Source organism: Pongo pygmaeus, chromosome 7 (assembly GCF_028885625.2).
Source record: "Pongo pygmaeus isolate AG05252 chromosome 7, NHGRI_mPonPyg2-v2.0_pri, whole genome shotgun sequence".
Lineage (NCBI taxonomy): Eukaryota > Metazoa > Chordata > Mammalia > Primates > Hominidae > Pongo > Pongo pygmaeus.
Window position 1 is genome coordinate 115,676,974 of NC_072380.2, and position 23,576 is coordinate 115,700,549.

At 42.2% G+C, this 23,576-nt stretch overlaps 1 protein-coding gene across 3 annotated transcripts in view; it reads left to right on the forward strand.

The window, feature by feature from the left end:
• The window catches only part of BAALC (BAALC binder of MAP3K1 and KLF4), a 97,715-nt gene extending 79,973 nt beyond the window's left edge, over positions 1 to 17,742 (forward strand). The window contains exons 2-3 of one of the 3 annotated variants that reach the window (XM_054498270.2): positions 316 to 482; positions 15,427 to 17,742. In XM_054498270.2, coding sequence (XP_054354245.1) covers positions 316 to 482; positions 15,427 to 15,537 — 278 coding nt within the window. In that variant the 3' untranslated portion in view covers positions 15,538 to 17,742. Of the gene's footprint in view, positions 1 to 315; positions 3,255 to 15,426 lie in introns of those variants that run through there. The other 2 variants (XM_054498272.2, XM_063669016.1) reach the window with 2 other exon arrangements.
• The last annotated feature ends 5,834 nt before the right edge of the window (positions 17,743 to 23,576 follow it).

The window sequence follows — 23,576 nt, forward strand, 5'->3', positions numbered from 1 at the left end:
TATCCAAGCAAAGGGGATTACGTAAATAAATGATGACATAGACATGTGAAAAATAACATGGCAGAATATTTAATGGTATAGAAAAAAGTCATCAAGGTATCATTAAGTAAAAATTTCAGGTTACAGAATTGTTTTAAAATCTCCTTTTTGTACAAAGCATACATGTTCTTATAGAAAAGGGTAGCTCTGCATGGTGGGATTTCTGGCAACTTTTGTTTTTCCATTTTGACTACCTTTTTCTTCACCATTTTGGGATTGTTTGCAACATTTGCCATGTGCAAGCTTCTGGTTCCATCCTCTGCTTACCTCCCCCAGGCGTGCTGGAAGATGGACTGCCCTCCAATGGTGTGCCCCGATCTACAGTCCCAGGTGGAATATCCAACCCAGAGAAGAAGACGAACTGTGAGACCCAGTGCCCAAATCCCCAGAGCCTCAGCTCAGGCCCTCTGACCCAGAAACAGAATGGCCTTCAGACCACAGAGGTAGGGTTGCAGCCACAGAAGCAATTGGGGACTGGAGAATGGGGGCAGGGCTTGCTTCAGGGCGGAGCCATCCAGCAGCTATGTCCAGGGAGGGACCAGGGATGGCTCATCTTGGAAATAAAAAGTCTCTACCCCACCCATGTAAAAATTGCTGCAAACCCCACCCCAAAACCCTGCCTTGAGGGTTGCTGCTTTTTGTTTCCATGTGTATGTTTGCTTAAGTAGAGCTTTATTCAAGTATCTTGTTTTCTGTGGCCACTGTCACCATGTTGATGGTGAGGACTGTGCTGGTTAGAGGAACCAGTCTTAGGCCAGGCAGCTGGCCAGTCTCAGGGGATGGCAGAGAGTCTCAGGGAGTGGGCAAAGGAAGGAAAGAGAAGATCAGAGTGGTTGGAAACAAGCCTCGCATTTTACTCAGGCCCTCCAACCAGGTGGGCAGTGGAAGGGCCCCCAAGGGTGGCTCCCATAGCAGAATGTGGTGACAGCATCATCCCCAGACTCTTGGAAGAGGCAGGGCAGTGATGTCCCTGGACGTGGCAGGCATCCTTTCTTTTCTCCCAGAGCTATTGTTGGGAAGCTCCTCTTATGGGTACAGGAGGGGCAGCCCAGAATGAGCGCTCTTAGTAGGCTGGGCTCAGGCATCTGCAGTCTCTTCCTCTTCCACCCAGTTCCTCCTTCTGACTTCCTTATCTTCCCTATGCCCCACCCCCTTCAAAATCCACTGCTTACCCTAGGCTCCATACCCATTTTCTCCTATCTCTTCTGTCAAAATTATACTGAACCAGGTTCATTCTGTCTGTGCACAGCAAACCAATCACTGTGACAATGGGTTTTGCAAAAGAGAAAGTTTATTCATGAGGCAGCCAAGTGAGGAGGCAGAAGAACAGATCCCAAATCTGCCTCCACAAAGATAGGGTTTAGGGCTATCTATGAGATAAAGAAGCCGGGTAATCTAAGGCATGGGGAAAGATGATTGGCAGTGGGGGAAAGTGAAATAATCAGTGGTCTGTGCTTGCATAGTCATGGTTCATGGCTCTTCACAGGACTCATGTTCAGAAAATGGCTGTGTTTGCATGATCTTCAGGAAGAGTTTTGGCCTTCTGACTTCAAAAGGTCACCTCTCGGGCATTTCTACAAACCCAGTTGAAGGGTCAGTGATCTCAACTGGCTTTAACTGGACAAGAGCTAAGCCCAAGTTCCTGAAAAACAACTTTAAGCAACTGTTACAGTGGTGATCTATATGTCAGATATGTAGTCTGTAACAAAGCTAGTGGATTGGTTAGCTATGGGACTTTTAGCTATATGGGTTTTAAGATTAACTAGAAGTAAGTGATTAAAAGAAAGCAATGCAGGCTAAGTTTGATAGGCTTAATCAGGTTAGCCCCCAGTTCCAAAAACTTACTGGTCCTGTCCCCTCCGACCAATGCCACCTGTTTTCTGAGAGTACAACTCATTATCTAATGATGGAATTCTTGCTCATATCAGTGAGTTGCCTCTCTAAGTTTTGGTCAGAAAACCTGTTGCAAATTCATCTCTAAAGCTCATTAACTAAGGACCTTTCAGAAATGACTTAATCTCTCAGAATCTCAGGTTCATTATCCACACAATGGAAATAATACCAAAATGAGTGAACAGATGGGCCTGCTCTTATAAACTAGGATATAGGTAAGAACGGCAGTAAGGATTAACAGGGGATAGTTAGGCACACAGCACCATAATCCACTTAAATGAAACACTAATGGTGGCCCTGCAGACACTGGAGAAGGTAATGGGGGGTGTAGACTTCAGGGTTGTGGTGTCCTTCCTAGAGTTCTGTATTGTCTACTTTGCCTGTGCATAAGGTGGCCTTCTAGAGACCTAATCATCATTGCCATCTCTCAAGACAGTCTGGACCCACAGAACTACGTTCAGAAGCTTGGTGACTGCTCTACCACAGGCCCAGATATTTGTCTTCTAGTCTCCTTCCCACACTTGTGCCCTTACCCTCTGAGCCAGGATGAGCCATGGTCAAGAGGAAGCAGCTTTGCCTGGTGGATGGCATGATCCATACACTTGTTTCCCCACCTCATTTCCTGCCCCCCTCATCCATCACTTTAAAATTATGTTTTGCAGTTTACTGGCTGCAGTATACTGGCTCCTTAAGTTCCCCTAAGAGCATTGTGAAGTAAGCATTATCCTCATTTTATAGACAAGGAAACTGAGGTTCATTTGATTGAGTTACATGAATAAGGCCATATAAGTGTTGTAGAAGGATGTTGGTAACTTTAAATTGGAAAAGGTTTCTCTTAAGAAGATAGAACATAAGAGCTTCAAGTACATTTTAAAAATGAATAGTGTATTAGTCAGTTGTTGCCTCAATAATGCTGCATAACAAAACACAGCAACATTCAGTTGCTTGAGACAACACCTCCCCCCACCCCCACCACCACCACCATGGTCAGCTGTAACTTAAATAGGCTCAGTCTGACTTTTCCAGGGCTGGCTCAGTCTGTTCCATATATATTATTCTGGAAATCAGGCCAAGAAAGCAGTAGCTTTCTGGGGTATATTCTTATGACTATGGCAGAAACCCAAGGGGGCAAAACCAAACTACTTGAACACATTTCGTGTCTCTGCTCACATCATACTGACTAATATCCCATTGGCCAAAGCAAGTCAAATGGACAAGCCCAACTTTAAGCAGGGAAACATACTCTGTCCAAAGTGGAGAGAGAGCAAAGAATTAGGAGCAATAATGCAGGCTACCACATACCACATACATACACAAAGAAATGCAACTCATAACTTCAATGAATTCTTATAAGGTAGCACATCCATGTAACCATCATGTAGATGAAGACATAGAACATTATCACCAGCCCAGAAATCCACAATGTCACCATTCTTCTCACTCCTAGTATTATAGATCAGTTTGGTTTATTTTTGAGACTTTTATAAATAGAATCATACAAGTGTGAGCTATTTCATGTCTGGCTTCTTTTGCTCAACATTATCCTTGTGAAAATCACCCATATTGTTCTGAGTTGCAATAATTTTCTCATTTTCATTGTTATGTATATTTCCTTATATGAATACACTGCAATTTACCCATTTTACTTGATAAACATTTGGGTTGTTTCCAGTTTGGGGCTATTGTGAACAATACAGCTTTTAATATTTGTGTGTATGGTTTGGTGGACAGCACTTCTTTTGGGAATATACCTAGGAGTGGAATTGCTGGGTCATAGGACAGGGGTATATTTGACTTTCATAGACATTGACAAATAGTTTTCCAAAGTGGTTATGCTGCTTTATACTCTAACTAGCAGTGGTTGAGTTCCAGTTATGGAACAAAAGAATTAAAAATCAGTAAGTTGTGCTTAGTCTGTCTTCCTTGTGGTAGCAACTACTTATTTATTTATTTATTTATTTATTTATCTATTTATTTATAGATGGGGTCTCACTCTATCACCCAGGCTGGAGTGCAGTGGTTCGGTCACTGATCTCTGCAGCCTCCAATGCCTGGGCTCAAGCGCAGCCTCCCAACTAACTGGGACCATAGGCACGCACCACCATGCCCGGCCAATTTGTTAATTATTTGCAGAGAGGAGATCTCACTATGTTGCCCAGGCTGGTCTCAAACTCCTGAGCTCAAGCAATCCTTCTGCCTCAGCCTCCCAAAGTGCTAGGATTATAGGTGTGAGCCACTGCACCTGGCCACTACCAACTATTTATTCATGTGTGGTCTAGGTATGACATAGGGTGCTAAGCACTTTGTTATATTATCTCTTAATCCTCACAATAACTCTAAAATGTTGACATTATTGTCTCCAATTTACAGATGGGAATTGAGACTCAGATATAGCTAGGGAAAGCACGCCCCCATGCCACACACACACACACACACACACACACACACACACACACACCCCACACACATTTTGGGAGCTCATGGGGCTTTAAAATGGGGCAGGCAGAGTCAGCTCCCATAGGGCTTCAGCAGCAGTGGAAACTGTCACAGGGGAGTGATAACCACACACATGTGCCCAGTGCAGCACCCCTGGGCAGATGATGCATATCAATGAGCAGCCTGTGCAGCTTTTGTTTTCATAATTAAATGAACATGGCTGTGTTGTAACTATTTTCAAAATAAGATCAGGGAGCTGATAACTTCAGTTTTAAGGGTTTATATTTAAAAGATAATCAGTAGTCTTTACATCCTGAGACCTCACCAGTCACTGGCCATTCTGAGTCCCTCAAAGGCCAAGGCAAAGGTTTTCTGTCTAAGATGTTAGTTTAGAAGCTAAGTTTACCTATGATTGATGCTTCTGTCAGCAGAGCTACCTCATACCAACACTCAGGAAGGCTCTCAACTGCCTACTATTTGCCCAAAGAAAATACTTTTCTTTCTATTCCCTCCTGGGCCTTTGATATACTGTTTTTTTTCCTAGTGTGTCTCTTAGACTCTGGACCAAAGCTTTGTGCATTTTCAGTATCTGGCTCAGTCAGTATCCACTTGCCTCTTCCAGTCTTCCATTGCACCCCTATATGAGCTACTAGCATTTCACCATGCTCCCCTTAGGCACCATCAGGCCACCTGGTTGGTGGTTCTTTGGCATTTTTTTTTAAAGCTTTCCTGCTCTAGAAGACCCCTTTCATGAAGCATGTGTCCTCATCCACATGCCTACTGCAGTGCTGCCCTTCAGATTTACAAAACAAATTTGTATGTGAAAGGCAATCCTTGCCAGGCCTGGAACATTTTTTCATCAGTTCCTATAACTACTCTTAAGATTCATTCATCAAATGTTCATTGAGGGCTGTCTAGGTGCCAGGCACTGTTCCAGTGCCAAGGATCCAGGGGTAGAAAAGACAGACATGGCTTTTGCTCTGAAGCAGCTGCTAGTTTTAATGGAGGTGGGCTGGGAGCCAAATAATATAGAATAAATAAAGCATTTATAGACTCTGTGAATGGTGCTGTGAAGGAAGTAGAAGGTCACTAGTCAGGTGTAGCAGCTACTCTATTTAATGCAGATGCCACCTCACGTTTAAACTGTTTTCCGAAGGGTGATGGGGCAACTAATGTTGCTCATGGCTGTGAGCAACAGCACCTTGTGTTTGGAGCCCTTCTCCACTTCATGTCCCATCAAACAAACCATATCTTCCTTTTTGTCAATTCCCTCCAATCCCCCCGCCTTATGCCAGTGTTAATAGGTGTTAACTGGCAAGAAGATTGCGGCAAAAAATGATCTTTCATAAATTGGAACTGACTGTCTCGGTGGGGAGCTCTTTCTCTTTATTGCACCTTGATTTCCCCAGTCATTTGGGGCCTTACTGGCTCCGCAGTGTCTGATAAATCATTGGCTTGGTCTCCTTCATCCAGCTCCCTACCTGAGCTCAACAAACAACACGAGAGGCAGCGCTGTAGTTGCTTGTCTTCTCCTGCTAATTAGTTGTTCAGGAACTTTGGGCTGCCTCCAAACATTTACTCTCTAACCTGAATGTGCCATTTCCTTAGGCTTAGGACTCTTATTCCACCCCACCTCTCCCAGCCCTTAAAATACCTCCTCAAGTATTCAGCTACAGTAAAAATGTATATGTGGCTATAGCTCAAGTAGAAAAGGCTCTGACATGTGGCTGGCCTTCCAGGGAACCCTCCTGTCTTCAGAAGCTGCATATTTTCAAGTTGCTTTATTATTCTTGACAAAGTGACTGGACCGTGCTAAAGGAATTAGCACGGGGACTGATTCTCAGCTAAGGATTTTTCTCCTCCTCCTCCTCCTGCCCCCTCCCCCAGTGTCTGGTCAACATCATTGGCAAGGCCTGGCCCAGTCTGGGAAAGACAGGTGAAGGTCCACAGAGATAGGAGACCTGATCAAGACAGGAGGTTAGGACCAGCCCAGGATTTCTCCTGGATAACACTAATATGAGACATATCAAGGGAGAGTTTGGAAAGTAAATACGAGTCTCTCCCAGAAAAACAAAAACAGGACATTAAAAGGAGGGAGCGAACAACAGAAACCTCTGGGAAAACCAGAGAGGGAAAGCTATTAGAAGGGCACTTTGGTGTCCTGTGTAGTGCAAGCCTGGGGAAAAAGGAAGCAATTTAGCAATACAGAGATGTGCACCTACCTACTGGCTGCTACCTCTTGTAGAGATTTGTAAGACTCGGTATTCATGTAAGGGTCTGCAGTCAAACCAGTTCAACTGGAAGGCTCTCAGGGCAGAGACTGCCTTATTTTTCTTTATATTCTTCCTTTGACTCTTGAGCCTACTTCAGGGTTATGAACCTAACAGGTACTCACTACCTACGTGTCGATTAACTGAGACAGCCTAGTCATCACTCAGATTAGAAAAGGTTCCCATAGCTTCGACCCCACCTATCCCGGCTCTGCACCACCATCCTGTGATGACTGTTCTGTGGTTGCCCAGTTGCTTTTCTAAAGCAGGTTCTGCTGCCTTCCTAATGTCTGATCTTCTATCTGAGGTTCAAGTTGAAAAGCAACAACTCCTTTTGGCACTTGATACAAACTCCCAGGGTGAGTAAGTCTAAGTGTAGATGGGGAAGGGGGCTGTGGTCTGCACAGAATGTGCTCCAGGCTTGGAGGATTCTTGAGAGTTTTACCTGCAGCATAGTCTGACCCCTGTGTTCCGAGGCTAGCAGCTGGCCCTCGGTGGAGTTGCTAAGATCAAATATCCCCTGACTGACCTTGCATTAATGCCGTACAAATTCACAAAGCAGCAGCAAATAAATTCACAGAATTTGAGAACAATTAGGGTGTGTTATTGTGTATCTTCCTTTCATGAGACCTGTCTGAAAAGAAGTCAAACATCTGGAGTTGCAGCTGCCAAAGCTCTCGTCTTTAATCTTTTGGGAAGGAAGAGAGGATACAACTAATATTTTGAAGTGCCTACAACGTGGCAGACACACTATGACATCATTTTTAACCCCTACAACTCTAAAAAGTAAGCAGCATCATTTCCTACCTGGGAAAACAGAGGCTCAGAAACTAGATATCTGGTCAACATGGCCCAAGGAGTCATGATTTGGCTGTGTTCAAATTCAAACCCAGGTCTGTCTCTGTCTAAGCCCCAAGTTCTTCCTTCCCATTATCTGAAACTTAATGGTAGAGAATTTAGAGTGAGCTTTGGCAGAGTTGTGAGAGGTGGGATATGAAACCTGGGGCCACCATCTTTAGTTTGACTCATCACCCATATTGACATTGGCCTTGAGTTAATTGCATTTGCCTGAGTGGTTTCAGCTGCCTCATTGGAAAAGCGAATACAGTAACATTCCCACCTGTCTCTCAGGGATGGTGCAAGGCATGATTAATCATGGACGTAATTGAAATCTTGCAGGAAAGTTCTGGGACACTGAGGCAGGGCAATGCACAGTTTCTGTTCCCAGGGATTTTTCTTTTCTTTTCTTTCTGAAGATTTATCTTCACACATGTATTCATGGTCAAATTATTTATTGAGTGTCTATTATGCGACAGGCACTAAATTAGAGTCTGGCGATACTATAATGAACGATATAGACTAGGTTCCTACTGTCTTGAAGTTTACAATATGAGGAGGAAGTAAAAAAGAAGTTAAAAAATAAATGCATAATTTAAACTGTGGTTAAAGGCCAGGAAGGAAGTAAAGAATATAGGGAGAGAGAATAACAGAGCCCTGTGCTTGTATATGCCTAGAAAATCTCTGCAACATTCCATAAGAAAATATTAGCCATAATTATCTCTGGGGAAGGCACTAGAAACCCTTCTCTACTCTTTGAATTTCTTTTTGCCATACTTATGTCTTCCTTTTATAATTAAAAATACTACTTACACAGAAAAATTGGTGTCTCACACATCATAATCTCAGAAGCCGTGCTTTTCTTTGTTGTCTGCGAAGAACTATGAAAAGGTTTGTATAATCCCATGTTAGGTACAGATATATTTGTGGAGTTCAAGAAAGCCGAGAACATCTCTATTTCCATTTGGGGGGAAAGTGAGAAAAGGCTGAACAAAGGTATCTGCAGTCTTGAATCCAGGTCTCCAGGAGCAGCCAAGCTGTCCCAACCTCCACAGGAAATGGGCTGATTATTGACATCTGAACCCCAAGATAAACAAGTCCATCTGGATCAGAGACTGCCAAGAGGTTATCACGGTCAATCTGGTTACCCTTGAGAAATGGCAGGCTACTTTTAATTAAAGAGGCAGTATCAAGAAGACTAAAATCTATGATTCATGGGGTAGTAAAGCTGCAGAAATTAAAATAAGGTAAGGAAAGAGTTGAAAAGCTATAAAACTAGGTGAGAAACCAGAGGTGGTCCATTAGCAAGAGTCAATGGTGATAAAACTCACAAAACAAGAATGTTAGAAGTAGAGGAAGGATTGGCACGGCTGCATGAGAAAAAGGTGCTAATTAGGCTCCTCTCATTATGGAATTGGGGGCCATACATTTTTTTTAAGCCAGTAATTGCAATAGAAACACATTTTCTTTTCCTGTCATTAAAAAGGGATGGGGGTGTGATGTTAATCAAAAGGTTTGGCTGGCTGAAAACTACATCAGAGGGGAAAATATGTTGTATAAATCATCACAGGCACTGAGGGACAAAATGGTGTGATTGTTTCTTGTATTTATGTTGCTCTTCTCAGCAGAGGGCAAAACAACTCACTTCTCCAAACTTCTAGATAAAATATCTGGCATTGTAGTTCTTTTTCTCATCTTCTTTCTCTCTCTTGTTTGGGCTTGAAATCTAAGGTTTTTGAGTTGTAACTAGATTGTGTTGACGAAAAGAGTCAAACTCTAAAATATCTGAAGAGATTTATTCTGAACCAAATATGAGTGACCATGGCCCATGACACAGCCCTCAGGAGATCCTGAGAACATGTGCCCAAGGTGGTTGGGGCACAGCTTGGTTTTATATATTTTAGGGAGGCATGAGACATCAATCAAATACATTTAAGAAATACACTGGTTTGGTTTAAAAAGGCGGGACAACTCAAAGCAAAGTGGGCAGGAGGGGGGCGGGGGCTTCCAGGCTATAGGTAAATTTAAACATTTTTTGGTTGAGTTTGTCTAAAGACCTGGGATCCATAGAAAGGAATGTTCAGGTTAAGAAAAAGGATTGTGGAGACCAAGTTTTATTGTGTAGAGGAAGCTCTTAGATGGCAGACTATAGAGAGAGCAGGTTGTAAATTTTTTACAGACTTACGGGGTGGCTGGCTCTTAGTTGATTATCTCCTGGATCTGGGAAGGAAGAAAGGAAAACAAAGGGGAAAAAGGATTCTCTCTAGAATGTGGATTTTTCCCACAAGAGACTCTGTGGGGCAATTTTAAGATATGTCAGGGAAATATATTTTGGGGTAAAACATTTTGATTTTCTTCCTTGTTATGCCAGAGTCAGACTGGAAAGTTAGACACAATATACAGAGTCGAACACAACCTATCTGATGAGAATTTATGGTTTGTAGGTGATGACTCCCCAGGCCCCTTAGATAGGAATTTGGGCAAGATAAAAAAATCAGAGTTTAGTCCTCAATTGCAACGACTACCAACCTCTTAAACATCCTCACGGCTGCTTTTGGTTGGGTACTTTTCCGGCGATGACTCAGATTCAACAGCTTCTCTTTCATAAAACATTTCTGAGAAAATGCATTGTTGTTCTAATTGTTTAATTTGCTAACTTAAATGCAGTGTCATTATTTGAAAGTGGATTTGTTTATGGCTTGGAACCTTTTGAGCCCATATCATGGGAGTTACAGAACTCTAGTTTGTCATTTATCCGGAAGCACAACTTTTAGAGTTATTGTTGTTGCCATTTAGAAGTAGTAGTAGCAGTAGTCATCGTTTCAGTATAATGAGGCTTTATATTTTAATTTGCTGTTTGACTGACATCATCTTTTTACAAATAAAATTAATGTTAATAGCTATAATTGAGGTGACTAACCATCCTGGTTTGCTGGGGCCTGAGTAGGTTTCTGGGATGTGGGACCTTTAGTTTTAAAACTTTTTGGCGGGCCAGGCGTGGTGGCTGGCTCACGCCTGTAATTCCAGCACTTTGGGAGGCTGAGGCAGGCAGACCACAAGGTCAGGAGATCGAGACTATCCTGGCCAACATGGTGAAACACCGTCTCTACTAAAAATACAAAAATTAGCTAGGCGTGGTGCACGCTTGTAGTCCCAGCTACTTGGGAGGCTGAGGCAGGAGAATCTCTTGAACCTGGGAGGCGGAGGTTGCAGTGAGCAAAGACTGAGCCACTGCACTCCAGCCTGGCGACAGAGTGAGACTGTCTCAAAACAAAACAAAACAAACAAAAAAACTCATCGGCCCTGGATAAACCAGGATAAACTAGGAGAAGTTGGTAACCCTCTCAATGTTATGTGACATACTTAATTCTCTCAAAGAAAAGTAAAAAGCAGGCATTATTTCCTTCATTTTTCAGATAATAGAACTGAGACTCAAATGTCAAAGCAACATGTCTTGTTGCAACTAACTGGTAGCAAAGGCTTGCTCCATGCCCAGATCTATCTGGCCCCAAAGTCTGTGCTCTGAACATGTCCATTGTGCACGCTTATGATATACAGATGTAAGAAATGGCCCTATTGTAATTGGGATTACAATTATATATATATCTGTGGCTGTTATAGGAATGACTACTTTGTAGCCTCTTAAATAGGCTTGGAAATCCAACTACTGGATTTTTGCTTAGATTTTTAAGCTTAGAAGTACAGACTGAAATAGAGAGCTTTGTATCATCTGTGTATCATCTTTAATAAACTTTTGTGAAATCTTACCAACAGTCTTTTCTAAAGAAAAGCATTTCTGCAGTTTGGAACATTTCCATTTCCATTCTGAAAAGCCCTCTTACCTCCCACCAATTTGAGGGGAATGCTACAGTCAATTTAGCTCACTTTAAAGAAGGCCTCTGCATTGTATTCCATGCCCCAGTCCTCAAAGCTATTTAGTGACACCCGAAATGGAAGTCAGATGGAATTGGTCTCACAATCACCACGGTTTTCTTTAGGAAACAGAATCACTGCCTTCTTTTCCTTCACAATGCTTCCTTCACACACAATGTGTGTGTGCATATGTGCATGTGCATCTGCATGCGTCTGTGTGTGTGTGTGTTTAGCAGGCATGGGGCAGTCCAACGTGAACTCAGAAAATGAAGTAACTACTGTTGATGAAAAGAGTCAAACTCTGTAAAACATTTGAAGAGATTTATTCTGAGCCAAATATGAGTGACAATGGCCCATGACACAACCCTCAGGAGGTACAGAGAACATGTGCCCAAGGTGGTTGGGGAACAGCTTAGTTTTATATATTTTAGGGAGGCATGAGACATCAATCAAATACATTTAAGAAATACATTGGTTTGGCTCAGAAAGGGGGGACAACTCAAAGCAGAGTGGGCGGGTGGGGGGCAGGGGCTTCCAGGCTATAGGTAAATTTAAATATTTTCTGGTAGACAATTGGTTGCGTTTATCTGAATACCTAGGATCAATAGAAAGGAAATGTTCAGGTTAAGATAAAGGATTGTGGAGACCAAGTTTTGTTGTGCAGTGGAAGCTCTCAGATAGCCGACTTGAGGGAGAGCAGGTCGTAAAATGTTTCTTATCCGACCTAAAAGGGCACCTAGCTCTTAGCTGATTATCACCTGGATCTGGAAAGGAAGGAAGGAAGGAAAAAAAAGGAGGAGGAAAGGGGATTCTCTATAGAATGTGGATTTTTCCCACAAGGGATGGCTTTGCAGGGCCATTTCAAAATATGGCAGAAAAACATTTTGGGGTAAAATATCTTTATTTTCTTCCTTGTTATGCCAGAGTCAGATTGCAAAGTAAGTCACGATATACAGGGTTAAATAAAACCCATATGATGAGAATTTATGGTTTGTAGGGCATGACTCCCCAGACCCCTTAGATAGGAATTGGGCAAGATTAAAAAAAAAATCAGAGCTTAGTCCTCACTACTATTAGAAAGAATGCTTTAAAGGACAGGAGGAGTTACAGACAAATAACAAGAGATGCTTAGTTTCAAGGTTGTGTGATTTTATCAGTTCTCTGCTTTTGGGGAAAAATAAGCCCATAAAAGTCTTTGCTAGCCCTAGTGCCAGTTCAGGCTCAGAAAACCTGAGTGTAAGACTGAGCCCTAAATAGTATTGCCTGCTGGTTGTTAAAGCAAGGGTACACTGACAAGTGTGGTGCATTTATTCATTCATTCACTTATTCAAACAAAGTTAAACTGAGAGCTTATGATGTCCCAGAACTGTGCTAGGCACTGGGAATACACACAAGAAAGCAATGACATCCTATCTCATGAAATAAATAGATAAGACTAAAATTATGTAGAGTAAAAATTATCCTTAAATGTTCCTCAAATCACCCATAAAGTATGATCTTAGGTTAGGTTCCCTAAACACAGAACCTGAGATAAGGATGTAAGTAATTGAAAGGATGCAAGTAATTCTCATGCAAGTAATTGAAAAAGTACACGCAGGTGAAACCTGCATGGTAATGGAGGAAGCAGGGCAGGGCAGAGGATCAGATTCAGCAAATGTGTGAGTTCAGTCAGCTGAACAGCTGTAGTCTAACCTCAGCCTGATCCCACAAGGAGCCCTGGGGCACGCAAAGCACCATGGATTTGTACCCCCAAGAGGCAAAGGGGCAGCCTTTTGTATCCTAACAATCAGGCATGGGATATGGGCCTCTCCAGGATATGGGCCTGTTTGGCATTCCTGGAGGAGGTGGCTCCAGTCGGATGAGGGCAATTCAATTCTCAAAAAAGGGTGTGCTGTGAGCAGTTAGCAGCCAACAGTCACAGCAGCTGGGAGGGATGCTCTGGCAGAGTAAAGGGAATCTAGAGAGGGGTGTCACCATCAGCTATACAAGGACACAGGATTTATGTGACATGTTAGAAACATACATATCGTTTGTTAATAAATACAACAGAACAATGGATTTTTCTCCATCAGTGCAATAGTTCACCATTTATTTGGATGCACTACAGAGGAAGTAGTTTGTGTTCAGGGGCCATGTTTGAAAAATGTGCATCTCTCAACACCCAGCACAAGGAGGTGCTCATGCCTGGAGGGGTGTTCCCACAGGATCTGAGGCAGACTATGTTCCCAGGAGGCAGACCAAGATGTCATTATACAGGATGTTAGGAAGTGCCCTTGAGGCCAACACCTGTGGAAAGGGGTGATGGAAGCAGGAGCGGGTTAAGGGAGAAGTCCAGCCACAATGCAAGCTGACAACAGCTTTAGCCACCCCTGCCCCGTGCAGCTAAATGGCTTGTGGGAGCTGACCTGTTTAGGGCCCAAATGGTCAGACCTTTATGCCCTTCCATTTACCTGCACATTGGGCCATCTTGGGAAGGGCACGAACTTGAGTGAGGTGGCTCTCTGCAGCTGATGTTGTCCCCAACTGGAGGCTATTTGCTGACTGTTCTCCCTGCAGCGAGGCAGCAGGTCCTTTCTGGAATGGGGCTGGGCAGCAAATAACTGTGTCCATCCACTAGTGGAGGTGACTCACAGGCTCACTCTTATTCACCCCCAACACACAATCACAAGAATAGGCACAAAACTACCCCTCACCAATGTTGTTTTTTGGGGGATGGAGAGTCAGGGACTAGACACATATACTTAAAGAACCTACAATTTAATTAATGCTTTAATGTTTAATATTAATTCAGAACTTTTGTCATTGGTTTATCCTTAGTTAGAAGTGGATAGTCTAGCCTACTTTTTAAGGTTATTTTTTTCCCATTTTCATTTAGTGACAGTCATTGTGCTAAGTACCTTACATGCATTACCTTATTTAATCCATACAAAAACCTTATGAGAGAGATAATATTAGTATTTCCCATTTTACAGATAAGGGTTACAGAGGTTGGAAAAACTTGCCCATAGTGAAATCATGTAGCCAGTATTTGAACCAAAGTCTCTCTGACTCCAAAGCTCAAACCCTTAACCACTCTACTAAAGCCAACTATGAAATCTTTCAAATTACCCTTTGATGGTCATTCACTCATTCACTCAACAATGTTTTAATGAACATGCCCTATTCCAGGCTCTGTGCTGTGTTGGTATTAAAGATTCAACAAAGAAACCTCTGATAGGAAGCATATGTGCATGCGTTCCTGTGGGTAATTCTTCCTGACTGTGTGTGTGTGTGTGTGTGTGTGTGTGTGTGTGTGTATTTGTGATAATCTCAAGAGATTAATGCAAATTGTGAGGACCTTCGCATATTTCCATGAAAGGAAAATAAAAATCTTAGGACCCCAAACTCACTATGGAAAGGGAAAAATTAAGCTTAGGAGCTAAGTCACCCAAAATTGCCTTCCATTTTGCTCCTAAAGAGATAACTGCAAAGATAGAAGGCCACATACCTTCCAGGGGGACTCCCTCACAATTTCTCACAAAGAAATTCCTTGTGGGCCTTAAGATCTTTACCCTAAAACAGAGTTCTGTTGGATTTCACCCCATGTAAATTAACAGCTTATCTTCACAGGTATGGGACAAAGACAGGACTGGGAGTCATCCCTCTGCTCACTTGAGACAAATGCATATTTTACTCATTAACTATTCTATGTTTCTTTTATGTAAAAAATGCAAGTTCATTGAGCATGAGACAAATGCATATTTGACTGTTCCTCTATCCCCTCCTTTCACACATAAAATGTGGATTCAGTGAATGCTCATCAAAGCCTCAAAAGAATGTAACTGTTTGCCCCTTTTCTCTACCCTCCCTTTTCCTTTCCTCTTTCCCCTACTGCCCACTCTATCCCCCTTAAATATTGAAGTCCTCAAACCTTCTTTGGGAATTTTTGCACAGATCACAAATGTTCCTGTGATTTGTGTTCCTTTTTCCCAGGCACATTCTCAACTATGGCACAATAAACCTCTAAATTGATTGAGACTTGCCTCGGTCATTTTCTTTGGTTTCCTAGTAACTCAATTTACTGTTTTCAACTTAACAGGCTAAAAGAGATGCTAAGAGAATGTCTGCAAAAGAAGTCACCATTAATGTAACAGATAGCATCCAACAGATGGACAGAAGTCGAAGAATCACAAAGAACTGTGTCAACTAGCAGAGAGTCCAAGCAGAAGGGCAGATGGACTTCTTCAGTGTCCTTCACGGCACTGGATCCCATCAAAGAACCTTGAAGAAGTGGCTGCCCCTTGCTGGACCTGAATGCTACTGAGTCCCTGGCAAGACTGTCTTACCTGGCAGCAAACTGCTGCCTGATTTGTTGGGACCTTCTGAGCCTTCTACTTATCATGTAAATGTATTGGCACAGTGCTTACATATGTTAATAAACTGCAAATGTGCAGTTCAGTTTGTCTCTTTGCAACTCCTGTAATATGGTCTGGTGTAAAAGTAGTGAATTAAAGCTACAGGTCAGTTTATGAAACAGAAAAGTAGGAATGCATTTTCTGGGTGAAAGAGTCACACCTTAGTGCCATAACTCTCCTGCCCATGATAGTGTGTTCTGCTTCAGGCAAGCTTATTCTTTCCTTCTTTCATTTTAAATGTTGTCATTACAAATCTTACCAGGTTCACTTAAAAGCTGGCTTTCATCCAACTCTAAACCCACATATTGAAAAAATCAAGGTACAGGAAAACTCCTTGTTATCCTTGTTTCCTTAGCTTGGTATGAGACAGATCAGATCCAGTTTCCCATGCACCAACCCACTGCCCATGGCATGTCTTTGGGAGGTGTCTGTGAAGCAGTCATACCTGCTCCTCATCTGCCTGGAAAGTCCTCCTATTCTGGTGTCCATGTTGGCCTCCAGTCCTTAATGTCACCATGCTTGTGGCCAATGCATCCAAATAAGGATACCCCTCAGGGCTCAGCTAGACATTGCAATTTTGCATAGCTTTCCAGTTCCCTTTGCTTGTCTTCTTGACTGTCTTCCCCCTCTATCGGGGTCACTTGCAATTGTTAATCAAAGATTGAACACTGCGTAGGAGAGGGAGATGATCCAGAGACATGTGGCAGCAGGCATGGCTTCCCCTTGGCCTCTCTGTACACTGCCCCAGGACTGTCATTTTGGCATCTGCAAAGGAATCACTTTAGAAAGCCAGCACCTGGTTGATGTGTATTCACACTGACATTAGATTGATGTGCACTGCATTAGAAATGAGGTAGCTGACACAGAAAAAGGATGTTTTGATAGTAATAATTTTCTAGTATGTCTTGAAACATGTTCATCTGGAAGTATTTTCCTCCAAAGTAATGTAGCAGATTTTTCAAGGATTGTTAACATGCCTGGGACTGGGAAAGATAGGACTAAAGTTGTGCCAAACTATACCAATAAATTCCATTTTTAGCAGAAATAGGCAGCCTATTGGTGTTATGTTTATGTAACATAGTCCAGAGAACTGACATGCAGGTCAAAAGTCAGATACGCAATCTCCTTATCTGCTAACTCTGTTATTCTTCAAACACAAGTGGGTAGTGTCATTTTTCCTTCCTTCCTTCCATTGGCAGATTGTATATTTATTCACTAAACATTAAATGTCCATCCTGTGCCAGGTACTATGCAGATGTTGAGGGATTTGGGGTCTGGTTAGTCGTGACTATCTATCCTGAATCTAACAGTGACTTCATAACTAGGAGACTGAATTAGACCCTTAAGGTATAGTGTGTGTTGCAAATCACTCTGCAATGGGATCTTTTATATTCAGGGTAGGTTTGTGTCTTAAACTAGGTGTTCTAATCACTGTACAAGACTTTACCGTACACGAAACTATAGTTTTTCTAAACCTTCATCATTTTGTGATTCTTTGAGAAAGGGCTTTTAGGAGCTTTATGTTCTAAAAAATGTTTTTAATAATAATAAAAGAAAAGAAAAACCTGTGATTCATATGTCCCCACTGGCATTACTCAGCAGGAGCCCCCAGCTGCCAAAAGTTGGCAGTGATCCTGCAATTTCAAGGGCTCTTCCTCCCTGGGGATGTGCTTTGTGGCTTCTCTTTACAGCTTTGTTTCTGCAACAGTTCACTGCTGCATGTTGTTTGGAATTTATCACCTTAAGAAAGTGTCTCTGTTTTATATAGAAACACTTTCTCACTTACAGGGGAGAAGGAAATGCAGGGCATATGATCCGGCCCTCCCCAGAACAATCTGGATTTCACAGAGACAGCAACCAGAAGTTAAACCATGTGACTAAAAATGCATCTGGCTACTTTTTCATGTGTGTATGAGACAGAAACTAATCCTTACTATCCTATTAGGATAACACTTTTCATTGCAAATTTTGTGTCAATAAAGTCATTAATTTTAAACATATATGGGCAGTTACAGAGACTCTTTACTGAAACCTTAAATTTGTATGCAGAGCTATTTAGACTATTTTTAAAAATGAAGACCTTTTACATAAGTGAACCCTGTGAATCCTCCAAAAAGCCTTGTGAAGTAGGTAAGGAGAATGCTATTAGCACCAATTTACACTTATGGAAATATTTATAGTCCAGTCAACTAGTAACTTTTAGTGCAGAGATTCAAGTGGGGGAAGCCTGTCTGCAAATTCAGTTCTTTTCCTACCACCGCATGGTGCCACCATGGCAAGAAGGTCTGGTGTAACTGAGAGATGAGGCCATTTAGAGGGGAATTGTCATGGAGCCTCAGGCTGGGCTGAGTCCAAGTCTAAAAGGACAATTTGGGTGATTGGAGGGGCTAGAGAGAGAGGATTGAAGAGGGCTGGTAGTGAAGGCAGTGATTGGAAAGGGCCAGTGGGTTCTCAGGGAGTTGGGGTCTGGTCCAGGCTCACTTATCCCTCCAGAGAGAGTGACCTTGACCTGGTGTGAGAGGTCAGAACACTGAGAGGGACTTTATAATTCAGAGAAAATAGAAATTGCACCCCTTGGAATAACTGCTTAGACCTAAAGGTGAGGGAAGCCAGGGACCTCCCATGTTGCTGCCAATGTCCTGAGCATGGCTTGGATGTACAGATAACAGACAGTAGCCCCTCACCCTTTATGGCCCACTTTCACAGTGCTTTCCACAACCCATCCCCACCTCCCAGGGTACCTGAACACACTCCCGTTTGCACTGCCTGTCTGAGTCCTGCTAACCTGCATCTGTTTTTGATCCTCACCAGCCAGACTTGCGGGCTGCCCCATGTGACACTGAAGTGCATCCCATTCACATTTGCTGCCCTAAGCAGGGTTCACAACACTGGAAGCTCCTCTGCTGAAATCAGGTGACAGAGCTGCTGTGTTTAGCTGTCATTGTGTGAAAACTTAGGAATTTCACATAAATAGCCAGCTCTGGCATAGACTCCTAATTTAGAACTCCAGTATCCATCCTTCCCTTCTTTCTTAGTTGAGCACATGTCCACTTAGAACAAACATTACACTTTCCAGCCTCCCTTGCAGCTAGAAGTTGTGGCATGATTAAGTTCTAGACAATGAAATGAAATAAAAGTGAGGCATAGAAGCTTCCAGGAAGTCAGGCCCTTTCTTTCCCCTTTTGCTTCCTGGTGTGCAGAATGAGGAGATAATGGCTGGAGCTACCTCAGTCCTTTGGGCCATAAAGCAACTTCGAGAATGAAAGCCATGCCAAGATGAGCAACAAGTTAGAAGAAGCATGGGTCCCTAATTCCATTGAGTTTCATGAGTCTTGGACTATATACCCCAAACCTCTTTTTGTGGGAAAGAAATACACTTTACTTCATTTAAGTTGCTGTTTCAAATGATTACTCACAGCCAAAACTAATTCTTTTTCAAGTCTAAGAAATTGAACAAAACTAATTCTAATTTGTATGCATATACTTCCATCTTTCAAAAAATTGGAAGATCGCTCACCCTTGGGGCCTTGGCTGCTTGGCCACATCTGGCTGGAGCTGATGAGTCTGCATTAGCTGGAGCTGGGAGGTCTCCAGATTGTGATGGTCCCTACCACTCATTGTGACTTACACATGGTAACCTCCCCATTTCTGTTACCTGCCAGAACCCAGAGACGTTTAAGCTTGTAACTCCTGCTCCACTGTATGTTCCCAAACATGTTGTTTTTACACTCTTTTCAGGAGTCATTGAGATATACAAGGTCCTTTTCTCCTGTTTCACCAGTCTGGGAAGTGGCCAATCTCAGGAGAATTTTCTGAGCAAATTATGAATATTACCTAATATTTAAAATCATGCATTCACTTGCTTAGTTATTTAATCCAAATGTATTTACTGAGACTCTTCAATGTGCCAGAAGTTGGGATGTGGTGAGAGATACAACAGATCTGGTCCCTACCCTCACGGACATGGCAAAATAGTAGAGGAAACAGACAATAACAACATAAAGAAATAAGTCATTACAGTAACTTAAGATGGGGATAAATGCTGAAAAGAGTGTTAATAGGAGAATGAGCTGGACGGAAGCAGGAAGGGAAGCAGGAGACCGTTTAGGAGGCTACAGCTATAGTCCTGGGAAGAGATGTCAGTGCAAGGAATAGGGTAATGGTTGCAAAGACGGATGAAAATAGATGGATGCTGAGAACATTTTGGAAATAGAAACATTGGGACTTGCTGATGGACTGGGTGTAGAAAGTGAAGTCAAGGGAGAAATCAGAGTGATTCCTAAGTTTTTTGGTTTGAGCAACAGGGTTCTTGGCAAGATAGGGGAAAACAGGGTGGGAAAAGTTTTTTTGGGGAGGCAGTGAAAATCAAAAAGAACCATTTTGGACCCATTAATTATGCAATAACCAAGGGGAGGTGTCCAGTAGGGAATTGGATGCACAAGTCTAAAGTTCAAGGAATTGGTCAAGGGTAGAGCTGTGCATTTGGGGGTCATCAACACATGGAAGATATTTAATGGCACAGGAGTTAGTTCACCTGATGAGAAGCTAGTGAGAAAAGTCTAGGGCTGTGCCAGGAGACACCCCAACATTCAGGGAGTTGGTGGTGGAGGAAGAGTCAGCAGAGGGTACTGAGAAGTGCTGAGGCAGTTAGGAAGAAAACGGGGAGCTCATTTACTGAAGCCAACATTAAAAAAAAAATGTTTCATGAAGGGAGAAATGGTCAGTCATGGTGAATGCTGCCAAAAGGTTAAATCACGTGAGAACAGAGATGTGACTCCAACTAGCACCATGAAGGTGACTGGTGATCTTAACAAGAACAATTCCAGCAGAGAGGTGGTCATAGAGCCAGACTACAGAGGATGATGATGGGAGGGGTGGTGAGGAAGTGGAGGGAATGAAAAAAACTATCTTTTGAGAAATGTTGCTATGAAACAAAGCAAAAAGAGTCCAGCAATTGGAGAAAGAGACGGATCAAGAAGAAGTTGTAAAAAGTGGGACATACTAGAGTATGTTTCTCAACAATTGCAAGGATTCCTTAGGGTGACGTTGAAGCTGGAAGGGTAGGGGCATTATCCACGGAGTAAAAAAGTCCTTGAGGAAGTGAGAAGAGAACAGATCCAGGGCGCAGGTAACCACATTGAAATTTAAAATCTCTGTATGATAAACATTCACATAAAGACGAATAATAGTCTATTAGAAGATATCTACAGCCCATGTATCAAAGAGTTAGTATAGTGATAAACATTAAAAAAATGAGAATTTAATAAGCAAAAAACAAATAACCAAGAGAAAATAACATGAACAGGCAAGAGGAAAGTTGAATGGCCAATAAAAATATAAAAAGATCCTCAGTGTCATCAGTAATTAGGCAAATTTGGGTTTAAAAAAAAAGAGATGCCACTTTTTAACCTATCTGATTAGCAAAGTTTTTAAAATGTGATAATATCAGTGTTGGGAAGGGTGTGGGAAAGAAGTAATGTCAGACACTGCTGGTTGAAATGGAATTAGTGATACTATGTTGGATGGTGTAGGGCAGACAAAGCTTTACCTCTACCTTCATAGGAACCCCAGCATGGCCTGAGAATTAGATTGACACAAAACAGACTAGCAGGACAGGAACATACAGATTTATTTAATTTTAAGTTTTATGTGAGTTGAGAGACTTTATAAAGAAATGACGGCCCAAAGAAGTTGCAAAATCTCAATGCTTTCCTACTATGTTGGACAAAGTGAAGCAATTGTGAAAAAGTAATTAAGATATACAGGAAAACTAAAGAAAGATAAGAGTTGTTTTAACAAAATTTGATTGTTTACAGAGAATTGTCTCTGTCTCTGGTGATAAAGATATTTCTTTCCTCCTGGTACAGAGAAGGCATCTTTTACATGGGAGTTTTATATGCTTTCAGGAAAAAAAGAGAAGTCAGAAAATTCTGCTTGAAGAACCGAGCACGTTGGCTCATACTTGTAATCCCAGTACTTTGGGAGGCCGAGGCGGGAGGATCACTTGAGGCCAGGAATTCAAGACCAGCTTGGGCAACATAGCAAGACCCCATCTCTACAAAAAAAAAAAAAAAGAAAAAAAGAAAATTAGCCAGGCATGGTGGTATGCACCCGTAGTCCCAGCTACTCGGGAGGCTGAGGCAGGTGTATCACTTGAGCCCAGGAGATCGAGGCTGCAGTGAGCCAAGGTCGTGCCACTGCCCTCCAGCCTGGGTGACAGAGTGAGACTTTGTCTCAAAAAAAAAAAAAAAAAGTTCTGTTTGCACCCGCTTTTTAAAAGTGCTTTTAGCTCAAAACAACCCTTATGCCAAAATGGCATATTCTGGAGAGGCATATTCTTCCACTCTTCATTGTCAACTTAGCCAACTTATTCAAATTTAAAATGTGTATATTCTTTGGCCGAACAAGTCCATTTTTAAATATATACTTGTCAAGGGCTGAACTGTGTCCCCCCCAAATTCAAATTCATATGTTGAAGTCCTAACCCCCAATACCTGAGAATGTGACTGACTGTATTTGTAAATAGTGTCTTTCAAGAGGTAAGTAAGGTAAAAGAAGGTCATTTGGATGGGTCATAATTCAATATGACTGGTGTTCTTATAAAATTAGGAGATTAGGACAGGCACACACAGAGGGAAGACCATATGAAGACAAAAGAGAAAATGATCACCTACAAACCGAGGAGAGAGGCTTCAGAAGAAATCAACCTTGCCTCAGACTTCTAGCCTCTAGGACTATGAGAAAATAAATTTTTGTTTTTCAAGCCCACCGGTCTGCCATATTTTGTTATGGCAACCCTAGCAATCTAATACAATACCCTAGAAAAATATCTGCACGTTTTTATGAGGCAGATATTTGTGGGACAGGACTCAGACTTGTAGAACTTGATTCAAAGGAATCAGAATGGCAGAGGACAAAAGAGCACAGGACTACAGCAGACACCACTGGCTCTACCTTCCCTTCAACCCCTTTACTGCACCCATGCTGACTTCTAACTGCGGCACCTGCTCTCTGTGGCCTGAAGTCTTTATCTCACCACTCCCATGGCAGGAGTTGTCAGGACATTGGCGATATTGATGCTTATTCATTCCTATCCTCATCCCAGCACCAGTCAATCAGTCAATGACTGATGAGAGTTCCTTCAACCTTGGGTGGGGTAATGCTGTGATACGTATTTTATACAAGCTCCTAGAGTTTTCCCAGCTGTATTAAGTTCCAGTTACCCAGCAGGTAGCTGGTTTAATAACGCATTCCTTTACTGGATGCTTCCTTGATCAATCTCCAGGGTAGAGTCATTGTTGTAGTTGCAGGCTTCTATATAAACAGCATCATCTCTCTTGTCTTTCTTTTTTATTATCATAGTCAAACATCATCTTTTCCACAACTTGGTTTCCACCAGTAGATAGTTCTTCACTTCCTCCCTAGCATGAGATATACATCCCACTGCCACTAGTCTATAAATGTTCTGTTTATGTATATTGTACCACTATAAAAGATGTTAAGACCAATAAATAAGTAAATAAATGTTCTGTTTTGCTTCAGAGGGAATCTCTGATTTATTCTAGATATAAGAAGTTACTTGGAAAGGAGCCCCAAGGGATATCTTAACAGAAGTCACAAACTACATGCTTTCAGGGGACAGGCAGGTGATATAAATGGATGCTGTAGGGCATTGTGAGTAGTAGGAGCTGGGATGAGAAGGAAAATGCATACACACTTAAGAGCACCACACAGTGGGCCTGTCACTCTCCCTGATGAAGAAAGATATTTGCAATAGCTGACTCAACTAAAAATTGTTAAGATGGCACTTCAGGAAATATGGTGCCCAGTACAG